Source organism: Marmota flaviventris, chromosome 2, assembly GCF_047511675.1.
Source record: "Marmota flaviventris isolate mMarFla1 chromosome 2, mMarFla1.hap1, whole genome shotgun sequence".
NCBI classification, from domain to species: Eukaryota; Metazoa; Chordata; class Mammalia; order Rodentia; family Sciuridae; genus Marmota; species Marmota flaviventris.
In genome coordinates, this window is record NC_092499.1 from 47171865 (window position 1) to 47199588 (window position 27724).

General features: G+C 34.6%; 1 protein-coding gene, 2 non-coding genes and 1 pseudogene across 5 annotated transcripts in view; 2 read left to right on the plus strand and 2 right to left on the minus strand.

Moving 5' to 3' along the window:
* Window positions 1-27724, minus strand: part of Baz1a (bromodomain adjacent to zinc finger domain 1A) — a 117886-nt gene that overhangs the window by 74068 nt on the left and 16094 nt on the right. For all 3 annotated transcript variants that reach the window (XM_071607829.1, XM_027929501.2, XM_027929502.2), the window contains one exon: window positions 640-780. In XM_071607829.1, coding sequence (XP_071463930.1) covers window positions 640-780 — 141 coding nt within the window. The remainder of the gene's footprint in view (window positions 1-639; window positions 781-27724) is intronic.
* On the minus strand, window positions 897-999 carry LOC114088325 (small nucleolar RNA U13). The gene has a single exon (XR_003581982.1). It is a non-coding gene; the product is annotated as a small nucleolar RNA U13 (small nucleolar RNA).
* Window positions 10725-10827, plus strand: LOC114088302 (U6 spliceosomal RNA). The gene has a single exon (XR_003581964.1). It is a non-coding gene; the product is annotated as a U6 spliceosomal RNA (small nuclear RNA).
* Window positions 10798-12023, plus strand: LOC114087949 (DNA primase small subunit pseudogene; annotated as a pseudogene).

Below are 27724 nucleotides of genomic sequence, written 5' to 3' on the forward strand. Positions count from 1 at the left end.
AGCATTAAAGTTTGAGATGCTTGAAAGGGAACAGAATGGAGGAATTAAGATTTAGAATAGCTGAAATAGAGGACAGAAGAAACTGTTGAACTAAAATACATAAAATGACTGACTGAAGATTTTAAATTACAACATATCAGGGCTGGAGGTATAGCTCAGTGGCAGAGCACTTACCTAACATGATAAATCTAGTAGGTGTGATCCCCAGCACAGACCCTCCTCCCCGCAAATTACATCATATCTACATGTTTGTGTGATTTTTGCCAACAGTACTCAGCTGACACAGACCATTATTTGACTCAGTTATAGGTGGTTACAGAAGTTCTCGCTTCTTTACCATATTCTCCATAAATTAAGTCTTAATAATTATAGAATGAATTCTTCCAAGTAAACAAAAAGGGAAATATATAAATACAATTTAATGAGATTTACTAAAATTGTTCTTAAGCAGTTTATTAGCATTAACTAGATAGGTTAATTTTGAAAAAGGTAAATTAACCTAACATCTTTTGTTCAAACAGATTGTTTAGATGGGTAGTATAGCATAGTATGATTAAAAAGGAAAGTAAGGGATAAAGGAACAACTGTTTCAATGGAATGTCATTATTCAGTCTGATAAATAATTTAAAAATCACTTACCCATTTTGGAAAGAACCACTTTGTGTTTCTGAATCATCACTGTCACTGATGATAATAGTTTCTCCATCTGTACTGCTAACATGTCCATTAGCATAACCATTATGATGTGGAGGGAGGACTTCCAAAATCCTACACTGTAACCTGAAACAAAATGAATGCAAATCACTTGATACTTTACAACCAAACATTTCACAACAATCTGTTTTGAACAAATGAAGTTTTTATTTACTTATTTATCCACAGATAGATCATTACATTGTAACAAGAATAACTGCCTACATCATAACAAGGTCTGAGGGAGGCACATCCCTTATATCAGCTTAAAAATCCAATAATCATGCTTCTTATCAACAAAAGGATCAGTTTTATAGAAAGAGTATAGCTGACTAAATAAACAATTTAATTAAGAAGAAAATCTGTAATATCCAATTTAAGCAAAGATTAGATACAATTCAAACAATACAAAACTATAATTCAATTTATGAAAATCTTTAGCAATTATATTCTTTATATTTCCTTCCTCCTACTAGATCTGAATTTTAGTTTCTTTTTTCTTTGGTGGGAAAGGGAAACCAGGGGTTGAACCTAGGGGCACTTAACAACTGAGCTACATCCCCATCCCTTTTTAAAAATTTTTATTTGAGACAGGGTCTCCCTAAGTTGCTTAGGACCTCACTAAGTTTCTGGGGCTGACTTTGAACTTGTGATCTCCTTACTTAGCTTCCTGAGTTAGTGGGATTATAGGTATGTGCCACTATGCCCAGCTTTAGTTTAATTTATCAAGTTAGACTATTGATTTGAGATCTTTCTTCTTATTATTTTTTTTACAGTTAGCTGGATACAATACCTTTATTTTATTTATTTATTTTTATGTGGTGCTAAAGATTGAACCAAGTACCTCACACATGCCAGGTGAGAGTTCTACCACTGAGCCACAACTCTTTCTTATTTTTTAACACACCCATTTATAACCATAAAATCTCCCTTTAGTTCTTCTTTTGCTGTGTCTGGTTAAGTTTGGGTATACTGTTATTTTTATATTTCCTTTGTGATTTATTTTTAATCCAATGGTTATTTACGAGTGTGTTATTTGGGGCTGGAATTATAGTTCAGTGGTATACAGCACTTGCCTAGCATGTGTGAGGCACTGGGCTCAATTCTCAGGACCACAAATAAATAAACAAAATAAAGACTATGAAGAATTGAAAAAAAAATTAAAAAGAAAAGAGTGGGTTATTTAAATTTCCACAAATTTGTGAATTTCCCAGTTCTCTTGTTGTGGTCAGGGAAAATACTTTGTATGATAATGTGACCATTAATCTTAGGCATCAACTTCACTGGATCAGAGGAAACCTGGATAGCTGGTAAAACATTATTTTGGGGTGAGTCTATGGACTAAATGAAGATGATCAGTCCTTAATCAGCAACCACTGATTCTAAATTTCAGGATTTTACCCCCGGACTGAGAGTTGACCATCCATTCCCTGGTCCTAAGGCCTTTTCAGACTTGGACTGAGCCATGCTACTGGCCTCTCTGGTTCTCCAGCCATTAAGATGGCCTATTGTGGGACTTCTTGGTTTCCATAATTGCGTAAGCCAATTCTAATAAATTTCCTTCACATATCTCTCCTCTCCCATATATTTACTATTGCTTCTCTCTTTCTTTCTCTCTCAAGAATCCTGATTAATGAAAGTATCTATCTTTTAGAATCCAATTAGGGCCTGGTGCGGTGGCACACTCCTGTAATCCCAGCAGCTCGGGAGGCTGAGATAATTTAGCAAAGCTCTAAACAAACTTACTGAGATGGTGTCTAATACAAAACAAAACAAAACTGAGTTGCTTAGCACCTTGCTATTATTGAGGCTGTCTTTGAACTTGCCATCCTCCTGCCTCAGCCTCCCAAGCTGCTGGGACTACAGGTGTTTGCCCTTGTGCCCGGCTAGAAATTTTATATATATACTTTCTGTGTGTGGGGGGGGGGGGTGCTGGGGATTGAACCCAGGGATTTGTGCACGCAAGGCTAGAAATTATATTCCTTTAAAAATTATTTTTAGTTTTTCGTTGTAGTTGGACACAATACCTTCATTTATCTATTTCTATGTGGTGCTGAGGATCGAACCCAGGGCCTTGCACGTACTAGGTGAGCACTTCACCCTGGGCCACAACCCCTGCCCCTAAAAATTATATTCTTAACTAAAGTTAACTGTTTAGAAAATAAAATGTTGGCACAATCTATCATTATACAGATTGGCCTTATCATTTTTCAAAGCATCTAATTTTTATATTATATATATATATATATGTTATAGATGGACACAATATCTCCTTCCTTCCCTCCTTTCTTCCTTCCTTCCTTCATTTATGTGGTGCTGAGGATGGAACCCAGGGCCTCACTCGTGCGAGGCAAGCGCTCTACCACTGAGCTACAGCCCCAGCGCAGTATTTAACATTTTAATTTCAAAATTTTCCTGACCATTTCCTTATTATACTTACCAAAAATCTTGAAATGTTTTTTAAAATATATTTTAGTTGTAGTTGGACACAATACCTTTATTTTATTTGTTTATTTATTTTTTTATTTTTACGTGCTAGGCAAGTACTCTACCACTGAGCCACAACCCCAGCCCCTTGAAATGTTTTTTGATTTCTGGAAGGTTTCCTGTTCACTAACTCTATGGTCCCTATTCTGGCTTCTTCTTCTTCTTCTTTTTTTTTTTTTTGGTTGTTGTTGCTTTTGGTGCTGGGGATTTCTGGGGATTTGACCCAGGGCCTCATAAATTCTAAGAACAAGTTCTACCACTGAACTGTACTGCAAAACCTAATCTGGCTTCTTTTACTCTGCACATTCCATCTAGATTTTATGGACTGCAACTTCAGACTCATTCACTACATCTAAAATATTCCTGAATCCCATTTCTACTGTGCCAATTTTCAGTGCAAGAAAAAAAGGCACCTGCTTTCTTCACACTCCCTCTTATTCCAATTTCTTTATTTCCTGCCTCGAAACCACAAGTCCATTGTGAATTCAAGGTTAGGATCTTATTATTATGGTTAGTATCATTTTTGTTGGTTCTCAAAGAGATTTCTGAAACCTTCTTCTTTCTCAAGTCCCTGTCCTGCCCCCAGCTCTTTAATGTTAAAAAAGCAAAGAAAAGATCTTGACTTAGGATCTTTGACTTTTCTTCTTTTCAATACCAAAATGTCCATATTTATCATAACTCTCCATATTACTATGTCAAAGGGCTCTTCTTCATCCTATACCACTCTTCTTGTTTCATCTCCTGTGTATTTTTAGCCTTACTCTGCTAGCCACATAGTATTCAATACCCTGGAAAACTTATATCCATTCTCCAGCTTTCTAGAGATTCCAATTCTCTAATACTCATTGGAACCTGACATTGCTGAAGCCAAAGATGACTGCAAGAACAAAGAGGAGAATCTGAATAAATATCCCCTTGTGTAGAAATACACTGATTGTCAAAACAGCAAGGAGAAAGCCAAGCAAAGAAAACCTACATCTGTACCTGTTCTGTATATATTTTGCTTCTATCAAAGACCATTTCCTTGGCTAAAAAAATAAATGTATAGCTTCTTTCTATCAATATATAATATGTTCTTTAGTGCTGTGTCTCCTTTCCCAGAGCTTCCTCACATGTCTTCACGAGTCTTAAAAATACTTTTGGCCAGTTGTGGTGGGGCATACCTGTAAGCCCAGTGACTCTGAAGGCTGAGATAGGAGGATTACAAGTTTGAGGCCAGCCTCAGCAACTTAGTGAGACCCTGAGTGGTAGAGTGCCCAAGTTCAATGCTCAGTACCACCAAAACCAAAACAACAACAACAACAATAACAAAACTTTTCATATACTAGATATCTTCCTCTTCTTCCATTTACTGGCAGGTGGTTTGAATATGTAGTTTATATGGTCCCTCCACTTCCCTACCCTCTGAAAACCCTCACAATTTTGGTCATCTTACAAAAGAACCAGTCCCATCAAAGAGCATTACAATTATACATAGGGTTCATTTTGACAAAAACATATACACAAGGAATTTGACTTCAGTCCCCCCAATATCCTCTTTCCTCTCTCTTCCTATTCTCCCCCTTCTTCCCTCCCTCTCTCTTTCCCTCTCCCTCCCCCTCTCTCTCTCCTGATCCTCCTTTTGCTCCTTTATTATTTTTTGATTGGTAAAGTCCCTGATCTTTTGATTAACAAAGCTAACAGTCTTGTCTTAGTTCTATCTTCCGTAAACCATTGTTATTCCCTTTTTTTCTAAAAATGTCCTATACCTTCCCTATATATCTACCTCCATACCTTTTCCCTCTTTGCCAGGTTCTTTTTCTTTTTTAAGTACTGGGAATTGAACCCAGGGGCGTGTAACCACTGAGCCACATCCCCAGCTCTTTTTAAAATATTTTATTTTGAGGCCGTATCTCACTAAGTTGCTAAGGTTAGCCTTGAACTTGTGAGGTTAGCTTCAGGCTCCTGAATCACTGGGATTACAGGCATGTACCACCACACCCAGCTTTTGACTGGTTCTTATTTCTTACTACCAAAAGTGTATTGTATATTTCTCAATAGTTATATACTTTCCCTGGGTGTTTTCATCTCAGCTCTATATAAATGACTCCCTCCTAACTTCTAATAATTTAGTCATTTAAAAAAAATCTATTTCATCTCTAAGAGTCACAATTATAAGTTTGTTTTGAAGAAGCATGGCAATTTCTCATATGGTTAAACAAAATTACCATATGACCTAGCAGTTCCACACTTAAGTATACATCTAATACATATAAAACATATATCCACACAAACATTTGTATATGAATGTAGCAGCATTATTCCTAATAACCAAAAAGTAGAAATACAAATGTTCTTCAGTTGATAAATAATTAAAATATGGTATATATCCATACAATGGAATATTACTTAGCCAAAAATAAAAAAGGAATGAAATAATAATACATACTACAGAATGGATGAACCTTGAAATCTGTTTTTTTTTATTTTAATTTTATTTTTTTAACTATACGATTTATTTTTATTTTTTTTTAGTCATACATGACAGCAGAATGTATTTTGATATATAATACATACATGGAATGCACATACATCAATCATATTGTCTATTCTATTCTGTTGCTGAACCTTGAAATCTTATGTTAAATGAAAAGGGCCAAACACAAAAGACCATATATTGTAGGATTTCATTTACATGAACAGATACATTCAGAGAGAAAGTAGATGAGTGGATGCCAGGAACTTGGGGAAGAGAATACATAGTATGTGCTCATAGGCACAGATTTCTTTTGCAGATGGTGAAAATGTTCTTAAAGTGAGACAAAAGCAAGACATAGTTAGAAGTAAAATTTTTAAAAAGAGAGAACCCTCTGGAATTACATCTATGACACTTCTATAATTAGCAATCTAGAGGAGGTTTTATTAACTAAGAATATCCTAATCACATAAATACCTAATGTGCTCAATACCAGAAAAAATAGTCCAAGATTAGAGACTTTGCTCACTACATCATTCATTTGGTCATCTCATACTACAAATAAGTTTTAATATATCATGGGCATCCACAAGACTGCCTGTCCATTTGCTAACTCTGTTCTTCTAGGAGCTTTGTTTTACCATACCCTAACTCTTCCACATGGCTATTAGTAGTGCTGGGCAGAATTAAAAGGGTGGACAGAATTAGGTGATAGAGCGCAAGAAGCTTTTTGTTGAGTTAATACATCTTTTCCAAGATTTTAAAACTTAGAATCTAGAAAGTGAAAATCAGTCCCTCTCATGGAATCTATAAGATAAAATTTTGATACTAGTGACAGCCATGTTTCCTGCCATAAGAGGGCCAGCGTACAGCAGAATATAAAGCCTATAAGAGGGAAGAAAGGGGAGATGCAAAGGGTTCTCTTATTCCTGTTTTTCATTAGTCTTAGCTACATTTTGCCCATTTCAGACTTAGCTGTTTAATCTTTTCATCAATTCAAAAAACTGATAATTCCCCTCTTTTTCTAAGACGAATTTTTGTTACTGCCAAAATAAACAGAATCATAAAATTCCAGAAAAACAAACAATATTATTTAGAGCTAATTAATTTTGGGAAGCTAGTAGATTTTTATTAGATAATAGTGCCACAAAAGAACAATTATATGATTTCACTTATGTGAAGTATCTAGAATAGGCAAACTCATAAGGGGGTTGGGGGAAGGGGAGAATGAGGAGTTATTGCTTAACGGGTACAGAGTTTCTGTTTGGGATGATGAAAAAGTTCTGGAAATACTGGTGATGGTTACACAACACTGAATGTCACTGAACAACACACTTAATAACGATTAAATTGATGTGAAGGATGTGACTCTACTTTGTGTACAACCAGAGATATGAAGAATTGTGCTCTATTTGTATAATGTGAATTGTAATGCATTCTGTTGTCATATATAATAAATTAAAATTTAAAGAATTTTTTTAAAAAATGATTTAATTGGTAAAATTTTTGTTTACTACAATAAGAAAGAAACTTTTACTTGCTGTTGTTCTAACAATAAAGTTTGAGAAAACCACTTACCAAACCTACATTTGTAGCAAATGGAAATGTTATCTAAAAAACTATAGGCTGGGGCTGGGGTTATGGCTCAGTGGTAGAGCGCTAGCCTAGTATGCATATGAGGCACTGGGTTCGGTCCATGGCACCACATAAAAAAAAATAAAATAAAAATAGAATAAAGATACTGTGTCCATTTACAACTGAAAAGAGAAAAAAAAAAAAAAAAGACCTGTAGTCTGACTTTCACCACTGGCTAGTAGAAATAAACCAGCATTTCTAAAGAGGAGAAACTATAGGAAGTCAGATCAAAACCTGTTAGGTAATTATGTATTCTATCTTTTTAAAAGTCTGTAATTTATTGACATAAATTAAGCCATAAATCTGTAACAGTGACAATTAGACATAGAAGCAGCCTTTTAAAGAATGTTCTGGAATGGTATATACATCTTTCCACTAAAAAGATGTTTTTAATACTCATTGTCTAATTTACATTTCAACATAAAAACTCTGTGGCTGGGGTTGTGGCTTAGCAGTAGAGCACTCACCTACCACATGCAAGGCATTGGGTTCAATCCTCAGCACCACATAGAAATAAATAAATAAAATAAAGGTACTGTGCTCAACTACAACTAAAATACATAAATAAATAAATCTCTTTTTAAAACAAAAGCAAATCATAACACATTCTAGAACTGAGACACATGCAGAATTTTTACAAGGCATTTGGGGTAGAAGTTAAGGAGAAAGACCAGAAGAAGCCTGGGAAGATCTACTTGAGATAAGAGACTTCCCACCACATTTGGAACTTTAAAAATGGATAGCTAGGGCTGGGGATGTGGCTCAAGTGGTAGCAGGCTCGCCTCGCATGCGTGCGGCCTGGGTTTGATCCTCAGCGCCACATACAAACAAAGATGTTGTGTCCGCCGAAAACTAAAAAATAAGTTTTTTTTTTTTTTTTTTAAATGGATAGCTAAACCTATGGCACTCCTACCTGCTCTGTGCAGCCTCATTAACCTTTTATTTTCTTGCAATATAGATGAAATAACATTATTTAAAAAACACTGCACTGGGCTGGGGTTGTAGCTCAGTGGTAGAACACTTGCCTAGCACCTGTGAGGCACTGGGTTTGATCCTCAGCACTGCATAAATAAAACAAATATATTGTGACATCTACAACTTAAAATACATTTAAATAAACACTGCACTTAGATAATTAAACTTTAAATGCAGAAACAAAGTAAATTTGAAGTTGAGCTAAAAAAAAAGAAGTTTTTTAATACCTATTTTAAGTGGAAGAAACCAGACCACTCAACAAAGTCTCCTATCTCACACAAAAAGACTATAAATTATGTTGATTACTTGTCATTGGGAAGAAGAGGTCAAGAAAAGACTGCTTTGTTTATGATTCTTCACTTTTTAGATTAATTAATCAGCGTAACCCAAAGAATATTTCACTTTGAATTGTTCTAAGGTTCTTTATAGACTTATTAATACTACTATAATTAAATTCATGAGGAATTTATTTCTCCAATAGACATTTGACCCATTATGAGTCTGAATATTGTAACAAGAATCATCAGATTCTTTATGAAGACAAAAACATTATTAAGATACACAGTACAAATAAAAATATTCATCAAGAAAATTCTAAATGCAAAGTAACTGGAATTAAACCCCACATATTTCTAATTAGTTCTCAGCATCTGGATATTATTAGCATTCTGTTTAAACTCCTTGGGCTCCAAAATTATCTTTAAAATCCATATTGATTAGTATGGATGAAACATCAACCAATTAATTAGAACTTACCAAAAATTCTAAAATCCCAACTAGTATATTCAAATTAATTATTCAAGTGTTTGTAAGCTCAGTTTTATGTCGGCCTAACAGTCTGATGTAAACATGCAAGATATGATAACCTTGCTGTATGGATACAGGATCCATGAATAAATATTAGAGATAATAAAACATTAAGTATGAAAAACTACCATATTTTTGGTAGTTAAGTATCTAAAACACTTATTCATAATAATTCATAATAGCCAAAAGGTGGAAGCAATCCAAGTGTTCATTAATGGATGAATGGATAAATGTGGTGCCTGTGTATAATGAAATATTCAGCTATAAACAAGAAGAAAATACTGTCTGTATAGATTAAGCTAGACATGATTACAGCCATCTTGTATTTTAACCACCACAATTACCCCAGAGTAATCTTACCTAGTTTTTCCTGCATAGTTTCCTAGCAAATTATAAATAGACAAAACCATTAGTGTGGTAGGTGGAGCTTTACAACCAGACCTCAGCTCCAAGGTTGTCCCTAACTCTTTGATATTAAGATAAACCAAGTGTACTGCAGGTAGGATATAGTCAGTTTTGTTTAACTCAAATTGCAGAGATCTAATTGGTCTTGCTGTCACCCACAGGCCACACTTCCATCAGTAAACGAACCAATAAATTACATTCTGTGCAATCCTGGATCTGATTTCCTCTTTCTTTGGTCTCATGACACTTTGAGGATAGTTCTCACATACAAGGATTGGGTTGTTCTGGGAATACTGTTATATGTGACAATGTGAATAAGCCTCGACAACATTAGGTAAGATGAAATAAGCCTGTCATTGACAGACCAATGTTGCATGACTTCACTTAAATGAGATAGCTAAAGTATTCAAATTCAATGAAGCAGAGAGTAGAACAGGGAGTTGCTATTAGACAAGTACAAAGATAAATTAGTAATAGAGATCTGCTGTAACACATTTTGCCTATGGTTTTACAATACAATAGTATACTTAAATTTTTTAAGGGGGTAGATTTCTTATTAAGTGATCCCACCAAAAATTTAAAACTATTTTTATTCTGCTTTTAAACTATGTATTTGGGCATGTTTTAAGTGTATTAAATGAATAAGACAACATCATAATTATATATACAAAAATGTTAATGATCAATGTCTCTAGAAAGGATTATATAATTCTGGAAGGTGAACTTCCACTCTTCCAGAAAGTTCTGTTGATTTCATTCTTAATAAAAATAAATAAATGTGTAAAAAAAAGTATCTAAAACAAAAGAGTATTTCTAAACAATCAAACAGGTCTTAATATGAAGAGCTGATAGGAAGAGATTTCTTGACTTTCCTCTATCTTATACTATCCTAAAGAAAGAAAACAAGGACCTCAATATGGTTGTAATAAACAAAAGAAAAAGTCTGAGTTCTTGCTGACTCTGGTCTTGTCATGTTAGCCCTATACTATAGACTTCTGGACTTACTTTATATAGAGACAAATTCTATTATGCTTATATAATTAAAAGTTTTTGAAATGAAATACATTCTACTCTCATATATAACTAATTAGAATAAATAAAATTTAAAAAAAATTAAAAGTTTTTCTATTATATGTATCCAATTCAAATCCCAGGTGATAGGAAAAAGTAATCTCCAATTAGGTATGGTAGGTCTTTTATAAACACTAATTGCTTTACACAGATTTTGTCTATGTTAAATTCATTTTAAAAGTTAGAGAACTGTTGCTTGCTTCAGCAGCACATATACTAAAATTGGAACGATACAGAGAAGAGTAGCATGACCCTTAAGCAAGGATAACATGCAAATTCGTGAAGCATTCCATATTTTTTCTGCAGACATATGTTCCAAGTGCTGGACCCTCATGACAATAGCCATCCACATCATCAACTGAGCATTAAAGGAGGACTTTGGATTTAAGCCTCAACTCTGAGTATGTTCTGGAAGGTTAAGTGTTCATTGTTGGGTCTGGGTTGAATGAGTTGGAAAGCTATCCTCTGCAGTACATTCTAGAATAGTTGAGTATTTGAGGGTTTTTTTTAAAATACTTTTAAATTTTTTAAAAAAATTTTGTAGTTGTAGATGGACAGAATGCCTTTATTTTATTTGTTCATTTTTTTTTTTTTAATATGTGGTGCTGAGGATCGAACCCAGTGCCTCATATATGCTAGGTAAGTGCTTTGCCGCTGAGCTGCGGCCCCAGCCCTAAATACTTGTAATTGTAGATGGACACGATATTTTATTTCTTAATGTGATGCTGAGAATTGAACCCAGTGCCTCACATGTGCTAGGCAAACGCTCTACCACTGAGCCACAACCTCCCCACCACACCCTGAGTATTTGCTTCTTGTAAGTACAGTTAAGATATTAAAAAAAGAAAGTTCACCTACATGAAAAAATTCACCCAAGGGTGAATCTATAAACATAATTTTAAAATACTTTGAAGAAAATGCCTTGGTTGATCATGATACTCTTGAAAATACAGAAAGTTGGGATAAGATTTTAGCCCTTGTTCCTAATTCCTTGTTCCATGAAAATCTTCAAAAAAGACTTCCAAAAGTCTCACAGTTCACTTCAGCAACGGAAGCAATTGAAGAGAGTAGCCAGCACAAATCAAAATATCAAAAATGAAAATGTGAACCCTGGCTGGAGTGGGAGATTTTGCTCCAGTACTATTTTCCACAGCTGGATATCAAAATTAGTGAAAGAATCAATCACTTACTGAAGAGCTCTTTTAGTGTTCATCCTAAAACAGGTCACATTTCTGTGTATATCAATTTAAGAAAGTGGATCAGTTGATCCACTCACTATTCCAACTATAAGCTCCATCTGCCATGAATTGGATGTCATTTTCATTAATGAAAAAGAGGAGACTGAAGTTGATTCTGATATCAAACACAGAACCAAAGATCATAAGAAGGCCAGTCTAGCATCTTATGTGAAATATCTGAACAGTTGCTTGAAACCCTGGAAAAATCCCAAAAAGGAGAACTTCTCAAGAAGAGTGATTTACAAAAAGATTTCTGAAGATAACAACTCCCCTCAAATAAATGTGGATATCATCTACCTTTAAGCAAGGATCAAATACTTCAAGAGTCATGTAATAAATATGGCAGAGGGCTGGAGTTGTGGCTCAGTGGTAGGGTGTTCACCTAGCATGTGCGAGACCCTGGATTTGATCTTCAGCACCACATGAAAATAAATTTTAAAAAAGTTATTGTGTCCAACTACAACCAAAAAATAAATAAATATTTAAAAATAAAAAACAAGTAAATATGGCAGAACCAAAATAAATAAATAAATAAATAAATAAAAGCTGAGTAAGATTTTCAAATATGAAAATTATCACTGGCAATACAAATTTCAAGTCTCACATCTGTTCCAGAAAATTGAAAATCTGAAGAATAAATTGTAAGTTTAACGATTTACGATTTTAAAAAGGCAATCCCTAGCATTGGAAAACAAAACAAAACAAAACCAAGAGGATAGGAACAAGAGAGAAGTGGGTATCACTATAAAAGATCAAAAGAGTCTTATAGTAATAGAAATGTTCTGTTTCATGATTATCTCAACATCAACGTCAATATCCTTGTTGTGAGTGACACTGTACTATAAATCTGTAAGATAATATTGTAGAAAATTATTTTACAACAGCATGTGAACCTATAATGATCTGAAAATGGAAAAATTTGTTTAAAATGCTAACAATAAACATGAAGAAAATATTAACTCCAACCAAGAGTATTCATTCCACATAGGAGAAATAAATCAATAAGAGATGAAAGTAGCCAGGCATGGAGGCATATGCCTGTAATCCCAGAGGCTTGGGAGGCTGAAGTTTGGGAGGCTGAGGTAGGAGGATAGAGTTCAAAGCCAGCATCAGCAATTTAGCAAGGCCCTAAGCAACTCAGTGAGACCCTGTCTCACCAAAAAGGGCTGGGGACATGACTCAGTGGTTAAGCACCCCTGGGTGCAATCCCCAAGAGAGAGAAGTAATGGATACTATGTATATATGTATATTACTAGCATGGGAGACCTTGGGTTCAATCCACAGGACTGGGGAGAAAAAAGTCTACTGGTGTTGTTATATCTTAAAACAACATATAGGAAACCCTCAAGAACAATGACTATGATATAAGAGAATTAGAGACTGCCTAGAAATAATTCACCAGAGTAGGCATATTCACTTACTCTAAGTATGGGAGGAACCTAAACATTTACTGAGTGCTTTACATGCCAGGTACTACACTAGGCTTTTAATGAATATTAACCACTATGGCATGTTGCTCTAACTGTTGAATTGAATCATACTTCTCTAATCCCTTCCCACATTTACCCTGGATTTACTCATGTGACTTGCTTTAGCATATGGAACACTAAAGAACATGGACCAGGGAACATTTCTACCACCCTAGGAACAAGTTTGGGCTAGCCTCCTGAAAAATGAGAGGCCACATTAAAGTAGACTCTAGCCATCCTTAGTCTAAGGCCCCAGATTTGTGAGTAAGTTATCCTAGGCTGTAAGACCTAAATAGTCTCAGCTCAACTAGGTCAGCACAAAGCATAAAAGCATTATAGCAACCATAGAATTATGAGAATACTGATTCAGGCACTAATTTTGGAGTGTAGTTTGTTAGGCAGCAAAAGCTAACTATTACAATCACTGTTTTAAGGCTCTTTCCACCATACCACACCACCTTTGTATGCCATACTCTTGAGATTCTGGGTAAAAAAGGGATCTCAGGCGTTTTATCCTACAACAACTCTTGTTCAAGATTTTCCTCTGTACCAGGAGTATGTACAACTTTTTTTTTTTTTTTTGAGGTGCTAGGGATTGAACACAGGGCCTTATGCATGCAAGGTAAGTACTCTACCGACTGAGCTATAGCCCCAGTCCATCAACCTGTTTCTGTATGACCTTCTAGCTAAGAATGTTTATATTTTTTTTTCTTTCTTTTTTTTTTGCGGAGGAGTGGGTAGTGGGAATTGAACTCAGGGGCACTCAACCACTAAGCCACATCCCCAGCCCTATTTTGTATTTTATTTAGAGACAGGGTCTCACTGAGAAGCTTAGCTTCTCATTTTCTGCTGAAGCTGGCTTTGAACTCTTGATCCTGCTGCTTTAGCCACTAGGATTACAGGTATATGCCATCACACCTGGCTTGTTTATATATTTTTAAATGGTTCAAAATACAAAACAAAAGAATATTTCATGGGCTAGGGCTGCAGCTCAGAGGTAAAGTGCTTGCCTCACCCATGTGAGGCACTGGGTGAAATCCTCAGCACCACATTAAAAATAAATACATAAAAAGATATTTGAAAGGGGGTTGTGGGGGCTGGGGTTGTGGCTCAGCAGTAGATGGCTTGCCTAGCACGTGCGAGGCCCTGGGTTCAATCCTCAGCACCACATAAAATAAATAAACAAAATGTGATCAACTACAACTAAAAAATAATGATTAAAAAAAAGATATTGTGTCCATTGACAACTAAAAAAATTTTTTTAAAAAAGAATATTTCATGCTATGTAAAAACAGAAACTCAAATTTAAGTGCTCATTAATAAAGTTTTAGTGGAATACAGCCATGTTTGTTCATGTGTACATCATCTATGGCTACCTTTGAACTAGAAAAATAGAGTGAATAGTTGTGACAAAACCATATGAACCACAAAATCTACAATATTCACTATCAGGATCTTTATTTTTTTTAAAGAAGTATGCTCAGAATTATTTGTGACATATTTTTAATTTAAATAAAAATTTTCACCTAGTGCTGAATAAGTAGTTTTTAAATATATACTGTTTTAGTTGTAGATGGACACAACATCTTTATTTTGTTTATTATATGGTGCTGAGGATTGAACCCAGTGCCTCACATGTGCTAGGCTACTGCTCTATCACTGGGCCACTGCCCTAGCCCAGTCTTTTTTTTTTGTACTTTTACCATTCTTTCTTTTTATTGAGAATTATATTAGCTGATGTTATTTATTTATCTCTCTCTCGCTTTAACTATTTTTAGTTGTAGATGGACACAATGGTGTCTCTCACATGTGCTAGGCAAGCTTTCTACCACTGAGCTACAACCTCAGCCCTGATGTTCTTTCTCTTAATTTTCCCTTAACTTCTATCTTGGGATGGCCTCTGAATTTATCTAAGAAATAAAAACTGTAATTGAGAACCACAGTTCAAATGAATTTTACTTAAATGTAAAAAACGATAAGCCTCCAAAAAAGCATGAGAAACTAACAAATTATTCTGAGAAGGCAAAATTTTAGTTTAAGTATCTAAACAGAAAGTTGTTCATTAAAAAATAATCTTGTGCATGTATAAATACATAGCACTGAATCCTACCATTAAGTACAATTACAATGCACCAATAAAAAAATATGTGGGGAGAAAAACCCTGTAGTCTTTTATTGGTCAAGTGGAATAGACAATGACAGGAGGTAGAAAAAGATGTGGGAGAGATCTTACTCAGTCAATCCTCTAATTTCTTAGACCTGAAAATGTGTAATAACCATGTAGATATAAGATTCTCTTTTAATTCCATCAGGGATCTCAGGTCTGAAGTAGCTTTTCAGTCTCCCATCTTTTGTTAGATGATATATTCTCCAGCCATTTTGAACTAAGAACTTTAGAAATACATATCTTCTATTTCACCAACCTTTTAATACTAAATTCTGAGACATAAAATAAAGCAAATAAACATTTGGTTTTCTTTCATACTGGAAAAAATGTGAACCTCAATTTATATTCCTCATTTTTATCATCTTTCTTACCTCAGGATCCCTCTATTAGCGAAAATCAGTCCTGGTGTACATTCAGCTGACTGCACTTGGCATTAGCACAAAGGATCAATAAAGAAATTGCCATAGAAACTAACTACCCCCAACCCCAACATTCAAAAACTTTTTTTTTAGGTGTAGATGGACACAATGCAATGCCTTTATTTTTATGTGGTGCTGAGGATCGAACCTGGGTCCCGCCAGTGCTAGGTGGGCGCTCTACCGCTGAGCCACAATCCCAGCCCCATACATTCAAAAACTTTCTTGAGGAGCATTACACAGATTGTTCCTAAGGGCCACTGAAATTTGAAAGTCCTTTGAATACTAAAAAAAGTAAATTTAAACTTCACTGAACTATTTTCATGAAGTGTCAGGCAGTTGATTCCATGCAGAAACATTTACAACACAGATTTGTTTTATATATATATATATATATATATATATATATATAAAACTATATATATATTATATATATATAATATAAAACTATATATATATATATATATTATATATATATATATAATATATATGTTGTAGTTGAGCACAAAACCTTTATTTTGTTTATTTATTTTTATGTGGTGCTAAAGATGGAACCCAGGGCCTTGCACATGCTAGGGCCACAACCCCAGCCCACAACACAGATTCATATACCTTTTAAATTAAACATGCTCAAGCTAAATGCAGTGGCACATGCCTGTGATTCCAGCAACTCAGAAGGCTGAGGCAGGAGGATCACAAGTTCAAGGCCAGCCTCTGCAACTTAGCAAGACCCTGTCACAAAATTAAAAAATAAAAAGGGTTGAGGAATTGTAGCTCAATGGTAAAGTACCCTACATTTTATCTTCAGTACCCACCCACCCATCCATCCATCCATCCATCCATCCATCCATCCATCATGCTGAGAAAAAAATTTTCTATTTTCATTTATTTTTGTGATTTTTTATTGACTTTTAGGGTATATGAAGCACTCCCCAGGAAAGATCTCCCAATTTATATTATACAAATAGATGTTTTAAATTTTAATTGTTTAACTTGCACTGACAATCCAGAACCCAATTACTTTGTAAATCCAGGTCTCTGATACATACAGCATCCCTTAAAGAAAATGGTTCTACTCTTAGAATTCCAAAGAAATCACAGCTATCCCCAATACCCTTCTTTAAAAAAAAAAAAATTAAAAATTATATAATTAGAATAAAAAATACACCTAAAAACATTGTATTATCAACATATTGGGGCCATCAGGAACTGATGAAACAAAAATTTTAGGATATTTCTTAGGACATTATTTGACCTGGAAATACTAACTCTGACCTTAAAAAGTCAGTAGTATAATCTGAACAAATGTTATAGTTCTTAAAAAAGAACTATAATAAATTTAACTAATATGGTTTTTTTTTTTTTGAGAGAGAGAGAGGGAGAGAGGGAGAGAGAGAAATTTTAATATTTATTTTTTTAGTTTTCGGCAGACACAACATCTTTGTTTGTATGTGGTGCCGAGGATCGAACCCGGGCCGCATGCATGCCAGGCAAGCGCGCTACTGCTTGAGCCACATCCCCAGCCCCAAATTTAACTAATATGTATTGTTAGAAATTCTATGTACTACCTTTGATCCTAAATAAGATCCTAAATAATAAGCCTGATTCTTGTAACCCTTTCTGCTAATCTATGTGTTTTTTTTCTCCTTCAAATTTCTAGTCAACCCTTTTCCAAAGACTTCTTGATTAATCACATCTGGACCTAGTCACTGGCATCCACATGTTTAAATGTTTAAATCAAAATAACTATTTGTTTCTCACATATATCTTTTATGTTTATCTTATCAATTATTTGGTATCTCTTTTGTCCTCAATATTAATACATTTTAATTATGATTCATCAACTGATTTAAAGATAATACTATAAAAGATTCCAAAGATAAAAAGTCAATTTTCCAAAGATAAAAAGTCCATGGACTTTTTACACTAATAATTTACTTTATTAGTGCAAATTGCTTAAAGCATTCTACCAATACAACATAGATGGTCCAGAGGGAATATACGTTAATAGTTGAGAACAATTAAGAGCTCTGTTGATTTGAAATCATTTGATGCCAACATTATTATCAGTTTATATAATTAAAAAATTTATAATCTTTATTTTCCAAGGTAGTTCTAAAAGCAATATTGAACCATAGTCTCTTCTTGACTAGATTAAATGGTTTAAATTTTAAATCCAAAAATATGAAGATAATATTTGGGAAAACCAAGCTATCAATTAAACTCTTTAGTGCAAATATAATTTTGCCATTTTACTGAGTTAACAAACACTGGTCAAAGCTCTATTATTCAGCTCATGGTCAAACATTATTTGAAAGAAAATAAAGTTCAAGCCAGAAGTAGTGCCATGTGTCCGTAATCCCAGCTACTTAAGAAACTAAGGTGGGAGTTGGGGTTGAGGCTCAGCAGCAGAGCGCTCACCAGGTACGTGCGAAGCACTGGGTTCGATCCTCAACACCAAATAAAAATAAATAAAATAAAGATAGTGTGTCCAACTAAAAAATAAATATTAAAAAAAAGGAGAGAGAGACACTAAGAGAGAAGGATCATTTGAGCATACTGAGTTCAAGACCAGCCTGGGCAACATAGTAAGAACTCCATCCTTCCCTCAAAAAAGCTGTTTATTATTTTCAAGAGAACTAACCTGGGGCAGAACAAAAAGAGTAATTTAAACTATCTTCACAGAAAGGCAATTTTCCAAGTAAGGTTTTTAGGAACCAATAAAACCATTTCAAGCAAAACCAATTAGAAATGGTACACATCTCTATTCTAATATGAGAAAAGATCTACACCATTACAAAATGAAAAGGCTGCTTGTCATTTTTTTTTTCAAAGTTCATATAAGAATTGAACTTGAAGTTATATATTCAATTTTGACAGTGATTATTTCTGAAAGGGGCATTTGGGAAATGAACTCTATACCTTTCATTTTCTCTCATATACATAAAGCTCTTAATAAGAAAAAAAAGCAGATTTTAAAAGGTTACACATATACACACAAACTTGGAAACAGATCTTGGTAAATTGTCCAGACTGGCCTTGAACTCAAAATCCTCCTGCCTCAGCCACCTAAGTAGGTGGGATTATAGGCACACACAAGTGTGTTCAGTAGATTTATATAAAAAAAATTATACTCTTGATAGTGGAACAATATAACATTTCTGAATATTATGAGTCACCTATCTTGATTATTAAAAAGAAGGCAGTGTTCTAGAAAGCATCTAGAACACTGCCTAGCACACAGGAAAAGCTCAATAAATGTGTTGACATAATTTCGGTTCTGCAATATATTCTTTTTTATTAATTTTTTCTTTTAGTTGTAGTGGGACACAATACCTCTATTTATTTTTATGTGGTGCTGAGGATCGAACCTAGCACCTTGCACATGCTAGGTGAGCGCTTTACCACTGAGCCACAATCCCAGCCCTCTGCAATGTATTCTTTTTTTAATTATTTTTTAGTTGTTGATAGACCTTTATTTATTTTTTTTATTTATATGTGGTGCTGAGAATTGAACCCAGTGCCTCACACTCTAGGCAAGTGCACTACCTTAGAGCCATAGCCCCAGTCCCCCTTTGCAATGTATTCTAATGCTACCAAGTTATACATTGATTCAGGCCAGTATACTTATGTAGGTAATGTGTAGTCCAACTCCTTCTTTGCTATTAGGTGCCACTTCTTATGGCACTATACCTACTTTTAGAAGTATCTTTTGCCATCTGTTGCTTCATATTTGCTTTGAATTCTTTCCACTCCCATAATATCTTAACTATGCCTTTATAACACTTTATTTCTTTTAGTCCTTCATAAACATCCTTAGCTCCTTTAAATTGTGAGTTTCTATACAGGAAAAGACTCTTATTCATTCTTATATATTATCTACATTCTTAATGTGGTAGTCACACAAATACTTGTATGCAAAATTGACAAAAGCTCTCCCTGTGACAAAAAAAGAAAAAAAATGTTCAAAAGGAACACAAACAACTTGATAATTACAACACTAATCTTTCAATTTTAGTACAAGACTTAGGACAATAGGCTCTTGAGTAGCTTTTATAGTCAAATCGGAAATAAAACACATGGATGTTGTGGCAGTGACTTTCTTATTCAATCTTAGATTTTCAGCTAACATTAAGGTCCACAGTTGTGTTCCAAAGAATTTGAACTGTTAAGAAGTCTGTACTCTAGCAAAATGGGAGATTATTTACCATAGCTATAGAATCTTTAAGGGGTGCTAACCACTCAGGTAGACAAAATTTTAGAAGCTCTCTTCTCTGTAATACCTTTTCTATTCTTTTTTGTTTTTTTTATTATTTTTTGTTTTAATTAGTTATACATGACAGTAGAATGCATTTATGCACTTTGATATATCATACATAGATGGGATATAATTCTGTCTTTTCTATTCTTGCACATATTAGGACCTCTACCCTAAATGGAATTAATACATATCCCAAAGCCATTAGTGTGGCTTAAAATGTAGACTTTCATAGACTCTTGACAAAAATCAACATTTCAATGGATATTTGGAGATTCCTTCCAGATACAAAGAATGGTAGAACTGGTGAAGTGGATGAGGTTACAGGTTGCCACTATGCAGAAAAACAGCACAAATTAGTCCTGTTTGAAAATCTACTTATAAAAATGTCTGAAAATAGGTTGCCCAAAGCCCTCTTTAATATAAATAATCACCAAATGCATAATTATATTGAGTTAATTTTTCAGATTCTCTCAAACTCTAATTCTCTCAAATGATGATTCAATATAATGAGTATAAAATGTTTATTTATTGTATGATTTCTACCTCCTTTTTCTCGATTTAATACTTTGGTCCCAGGGAGGAAAGAGAACATGGGTGAATCATGCATGCTTTTGTGTTCTACCTCATCATCCTTCCAACCCATTATTAAACAATGATTATCAGCCTTGTTAAAAAGAAAATTATGAAGTTAACTGAAACCCAGATGCCTTAAAATCTCCTTATGTGTCATTTTCTAGACCACACACAAATGTTACAATGACTGCCTTAAATAAATAAACATCTTTCCAAAATACTGAAATTATTTATTCTTAAATCCTCATATCTCAAGGAAGAAAAGATGGAAGGAGAGGACATCAGGAAGGGAAACAGGGAGAGAGAAAGGAAAGAAACTAACTCTATGGCCTCTAATCAAGACATTCAAATATTAACAAGATACTGATATGAAATAGCAATATTATACAATACAACTTAAAAATATTCACCTTCATCGTGTCACTTTATCCTGTGAGGCAACCCTGTAAAGAAAGGGTTCACTTGATAGATGAAAAAAGACTAAAGCTCAGAGTTTAAATTACTTACTACCTTAGCCATAGAGATGTAGAACCTTAGACCAAAAACTATGTAACTCCTAGAAGAAAATGTAGGGTCAACACTCCAGCATATAGGCACAGGCAAACAACTTTCTCAATAGAATCCCTAAAGATCTGGAAATAATGCCAAGAGTTAATAAATAAAAAGCTTCTACACAGCAAAGGAAACAATTAGGAACTTGAAGAGGGAACCTACAGAATGAAAGAAAATCTTCGCTGGCTACGCTTCTGACAGAGCATTAATGTCTAGAATGTATAAAAAACTAAAAAAAAAACTTAACACTCCCCCCAAAAAAACCCAAATAACCCAATTAATAAGTAGGCAAATAAATTATAAAGACACTTGCTCACAAGAAGAAATACAAACGGTTAATAAATATAGAAGAAAAGGCCGTCTTCAAGAGTAAAAATAATAGATGCTAGAGAGGATGTAGGTAAAAAGAACACTTTTATACTGTTGGTAGGATTGTAAATTAGTACAAATTAGAACAACCACTACGAAAATCAGTATGGAAGTTCCTCAAAAGACTCAGTGTGAAACCACCATATAAATGTGGTGGATGAACCAAGTATACTACTCCTCAGTAGGTATCCTAAAGACTTAAAATCATTGGAAATGGGGTTGTGGTTCAGTGATAAGAGTGCTTGCCTAGCATGTGTGAGGCACTGGGTTTGATTCTAGGCACCACATAAAAAATAAAGGTATTGTGTCCATCCACAACTAAAAATATTTTTTTAAAAAAGAATTAAAATCATCATACTATAGTGATACATGCATACCCGTATTTATAGCAGCACAATTCACAATAGCCAAACTATGGAACCAGCCTAGGCGTCATCAGCAGATGAATGGATTAAAAAAAAATGGAGTTTTATTCAGCCATACACAATGGAGCTTTATTCAGCTAAAAAGAAAAATAAAATTATTTTTGCAGGAAAATGGGTGAACTAGAGACCACTATGTTAAGTGAAACAAGCCAAACTCAGAAGGTAAGGGTCATATGTTTTTCTCTCATATGCAGAAGCTAAAAAAGAAAAAGAAAGGTGGGGGCAGATCTCATGAAAATCAAAGGAAAATCAGTAGAGGAAAGGGACCAAAGTGTGAGAGATGGAAAGAGAGGGAGGAAGTGTTGGGGGGTGATATTTGCCAAATTATATTATTATGTGTGTACTGTGTGCATGTACTGCTAGATATACACATAACAACAAATCCCACCAGTATGAACAACTATAATGCACAAATTTTAAAAATGTGGAAAAAAAAAAGAATACAGGGCGGGGGTTATAGCTCAGTGGTAGAGCACTTGCCTAACATCTGAGGCACTGGGTTCGATCCTTAGCACCACATAAAAATAAATAAAATAAAGGTATTATGTCCATCTACAACTACCAAAAAAAAAAAAAGAATACAAATAAATGCTGGAGAGTGATACTGGCTAAATTATGTCATATTGTGTGTGTGTATGAATATATAACAACAAACCCTACCATTATGTACATCTCTAATGCACCAATAAAAAATTGTTGGGGGGGGGGGAATGTTAGAGCTGGGCAAGGTGGCAAATGCCTGTAATCTCCCCAGTGACTCAGAAGTCTGAGACAGCAGTATCACAAGTTCAAGGTCAACCTCAGTAATTTAGCAAGGCCCTAAGCAACTTAGTGAGACCCTTTTATACTGTTGGTAGGATTGTAAATTAGTACAAATTAGTACAACCACTACGAAAATCAGTATGGAGGTTCCTCAAAAGACTCAGTGTGGAACCACCATATAAATGTATGGATGATCCAAGTATACCACTCCTCAGTATGTATCCTTAAAATCATTGGAAATGGGGTTGTGGTTCAGTGATAAAATAAAAAATTAAAAAGACTGGAGATGTGACTCAGTGGTAAAGCACACCGGGGTTCAACCCCCCAGTACCAATAAAAAATAAATGTTAGAACCCCAAACTAAGCATACAGTGAAAGAAATTAAAATTCTAAGTCAGTCCTAATTGAATTTAAATCTATCATTTATGACTTTTAAGACTGGAATGGAAGCTGCATGCTTTTGTTTTGTTCCTGCTGTAGCTCTAGTGTTAAGAACAGTGCAAGCAAATGACTGGAGATAAATATATGTTGAATAATTTTTAAAAAATCTGTAACTTCTTTGGATTCCTGTTTCCTCATCTGTAAATGGAGACAGTGAATTCTTGCTTCATACATACTGATATAATGTATACACAAAGCATCTGGTAAGTATTTAAGAATTAATAGACCTGGGGCTGAGGCTGTAGCTCAGTGGCAAAGTGCTTGCCTTGCACATGTGAGGTACTAGGTTTGATCCTCAGCACCACACAAAATAAATAAAATAATTCTGTCCATTTACAACTACAAAAAATGAAAATTAAAAAACGCCTATGTAACGTATCTGTCTTAAAAAAAGAGTTAATAGACCTGCCAGGCGTGGTGGCTTGGGAGGCTGAGATAGGAGGAGCAAGAGTTCAAAGCCAGCCTCATCAACAGCAAGGCACTAAGCAACTCAGTGAGACCCTGTCTCTAAATAAAACAGAAAATACGGCAGGGGATGTGGCTCATTGGCCAAGTGCCCCTGAGTTCAATCCCTGGTACCGCCCCTCATTCCAAAAAAAATTAATAAAAGTGATTTTCAGTTTGATATTTGTTTCACAAGACTGCCCCCAGTCCTCTCACTTCTTCCATTGGCTCTGATGAAGTAGAAAACCAATGTGAACACATCTGGGAGACAAGGCAGGTAGCTATTAGGATGGGGAGAGTAAAGAATCAAATTATTCTTCCTTTCACCTACCTTAGCCAAAAAATCAATGGTTTTCTTTACTACTCTGCAATAGCACTGACAAAGGACTTTTTAGAAAAATGTTAGCTGACTGCTTATTTCAAAGTAGAAAGTCTTGAGGGTAGGGGAAGAAGTGCCAAATCTATAACTGTGAAAGCAAAAAAAAAAAAAAAAAAAAAAGGCAGGGGGGGGATACTTAAAAGTAAATTTAAAAATAAGAATATTAATGTGTGTGCAAGTAGGAATATGTAACAATGAATCCCACCATTATGTATAATTATAATGTACCAATAAAAAATTATAAAAACCACCAAAAAATATTGAAAAAATAATTTGCTAAAAAAAAAAAAAAAAAAACAGGGGCTGGAGTTACAACTTAGTGGACAGTGCTTGCCTAGCATGTAGGAGGCACTCGGTTTGATTCTCAGCACCACATAAAAATAAATAAATAAAATAAAAGTATTGTGTCCATCTACAACTAAAAGTATATTTAAAAAAGAGAAACAGAGGGCTGGGATTGTGGCTCAGCGGTAGAGCACCTTGCCTAGCACGGGCGGGACCCAAGTTCAATCCTCAGCACCACATAAAAATAAAGGCATTGTTTTGTGTCCATCTATATCTAAAAAATAAAAATAAATAAAAATTTAAAAAAAGGGAGAAAACAAAATATTGTGATGAGCAGATACAGAGTACCTATGCCAACTAATTCAACATGAAAATGATCCTTATCCATTTCTCTATTACTTTATAAAATCTTTACAAGAAATCAAGGAGAGAAAAACTGGTGTTTTATAACTTGCCAAAAAGTTATATAGGTAGTTACATAGGTGGGAGGCACAATTCCAATATAGTCAGCTTAGGCCAATTAACATCTTAAAGTTATTTTAACCAAAATTTAAGTAAAAAGAGTATTGTAAAGGGACAAGACTATATATATACAACAACTTAGGATAAGGTAAAGAACTTATAAGTCATCTTTAAAGTTTAGTTATAAAAGAAAATATAATTTCCAGTAGACAAATTAGTCAATAATAGAGAAAAATATTAAGAACCATATAAGCCTCAAGTCAATAACAACACTAATTCCCAGTAAAATGCCACTATGTTCTATTTATATGGAGATTTAAAATGTGTGCCCCAGGGGGGATAGGAAGGGCAGCAGAATAGAATAGACACTATGATTGCTGTATGTATATAGGTGACTCTATGACCAGTGTGATTCTGCAATCTGTACAATTAGAAAAATGAGAAATTGTACCCCAATGATTCAAATGTATGAATTGCCAAGATCATTGTAATATCATGAATAGCCAAAAAAAGGGAAAAAAATTAAATTAAATAAATAAATTAAATGTGTACCTCACATACACATATATATGCGCAGTCATTTTAATCTCAAAATAACCTAAAAGGATGTCATTGTCCAACAAGATCAGTATTAAGTCTAAATTCTAGACATTTTACTATCTTTATCTGTCTCTCATAAAACTAAAAATTTATAACTTCTCAAACTATAACAAAAGACAAAGATAAATGTACTTTATTAAAACCATGTGGGCTGGGTACAGTGACTTACACCTATAATTCCAGCTACTCATGAGGCCATGGCAGAAGGATTGCAAATTCAGAGCCAGCCCAGGCAATTTAGTGAAACCTTGTCTTGGCTGAGGGTATAGCTCAGTGGTAGAATGCCCTTGGGTTCCATACTCAGTATTGCAAAACAAAACAAACCAACAAAAAAATCATATGGTAAATATATGAACATTTATTTTTATTCTTTATTCCTTAATTGTATAATTATTCTTTATACTATTTTAAAAAGTTCTTTTTATATTTACTGAACATTTAAGGAGCAAAAAATGAAAAAAAAAAGAAAAACACTTGTAGCAGTATAGCAAAGAACTTAAAAGTGCTAGTATTTAATAAGTATCTCTTTACAAACATTGATAACAAAAGAAAGAAGATGTGAACAAGCAAATTACACTAAGTAGGGCTGGGGATGTGGCTCAAGCGGTAGCGCACTCGCCTGGCATGCGTGCGGCCCGGTTTCGATCCTCAACACCACATACAAAAACAAAGATGTTGTGTCCACCAAAAACTAAAAAATAAATATTAAAAAATTCTCTCTCTCTCTCTCACACACACACACACACTCTCTCTCTCTCTCTCTTTAAAAAAAAAAAAACAAATTACACTAAGTATATCAGATTTGGCAAAGGTTAAAAGACTAAAATATTCATTGTTGTTATATTCAGGACCCCAAGCCTAGCTTCAATGTCAAAGAACCTGGATACTCCTGAATTACTTCATAACATCAACAAGTTTACATGTTTGTCTTTCTTGACTAAACTCTTTAACGGTATCTTAATCCTTTACATATCCACAACACCCAGCCCAGGATCTAGCCTGTAAGAGGACTCATAAATAACCTAAGTAACTTGTTTGATTTCACAACATGTCTGTTTGTCAAAATAAAAGTAATCAACTGTGTGTATATATGTGACTGCATGACCAATATGATTCTGTAACCTGTACACTCAGAAAAATGAGAAATTATATCTCATCTGATTCAAACGTATGATATGTCAAGGTCATTGTACTGTCATGTGTAACTAATTAAACCAAATAAAAAAAAAAAGAGTAATCAGAAAATAACCAGGTCTGAGATGAAAGCAAAGATAGCTAGATTCTCATAATATTACTCACTAAGGCTTCTGAATTGTACCATCTACTAAAGGCATAAAGTTGAGGAGCCATTCAGGATTTCTCCTTTCCCCTACAATCCCCTGCCCAACCTATCATTTAATCCATCAATAAATCCCACGAGCTTCTCATTCAAAATATTTTAAACCCACCTGGCACAGTGGACATGCCTATAATTCTAGATACTTGGGAGGCAGAGGCAGGAGGATCACAAGTTTGAAGCCAGCCTGGGCAACAAGCAAGACTTTCAAAAAAAAAACACCAAAAAACAGAAAAGGAAAGGCTGGGTTGTGTAGCTCGTGATAGGGCACCCCTGAGTTCAATTCCAAGTATGATTTAAAAAAAAACAACTAAACTAAACCCATCCAATTCTCTTCATCTGCACCACTACCATATAAATCAAAGGCCTTATCTGCCCCAGAAAAGCCTCCCCCAAACTGGTCTAGGGTTTCCTTGCTGACATCCTTCCAATCACTTCACTATATAGCAGCCAGAACAATATAGGCCTCTCGGCCTATCCCTCTATCTACAGAGTTCTTGATTTCCTTGGCTCCTTCTCTCTCATTCTAGTCTCAGAGCAAATATCATTTCCTCCAAAGCAGCATTCTTTGGTAACCATAGGACAAGTACCAACTACTTTTTCCATGCCTGTAATATATCTATCATTGCTTTCAGAGTGCCTCTATTTGAAGTTATTATGTGGCGTTTTAAGTGGGGACACAGTGGGCAACAAAAATTCCTGGAGCTTACATTCTGGTGGAGGAGACCACCAATAAACAAAGTCAAGAGAGCTGACCAAGTTGATATTTGGGAAAAAAATGTCTAGGCCAAGAAAAGAGAAAGGTCAAAGGGATCTATTCTTTGACCTTTCTCTTTTCTTGGCCTAGAATTTTTCTTTTCTTGGCTTAGAGGCATGGATCATGTTTGGCACATCAGAGAAGCAACAAATATGTTTAGCTTGGGAAATGGAAGACCTATGTACTATTGTATCTACAGTACCCACATCAGTGTCTGGCACAAAGGAGAAATTCAAATATTTCTGAATTAACCCTGCAGA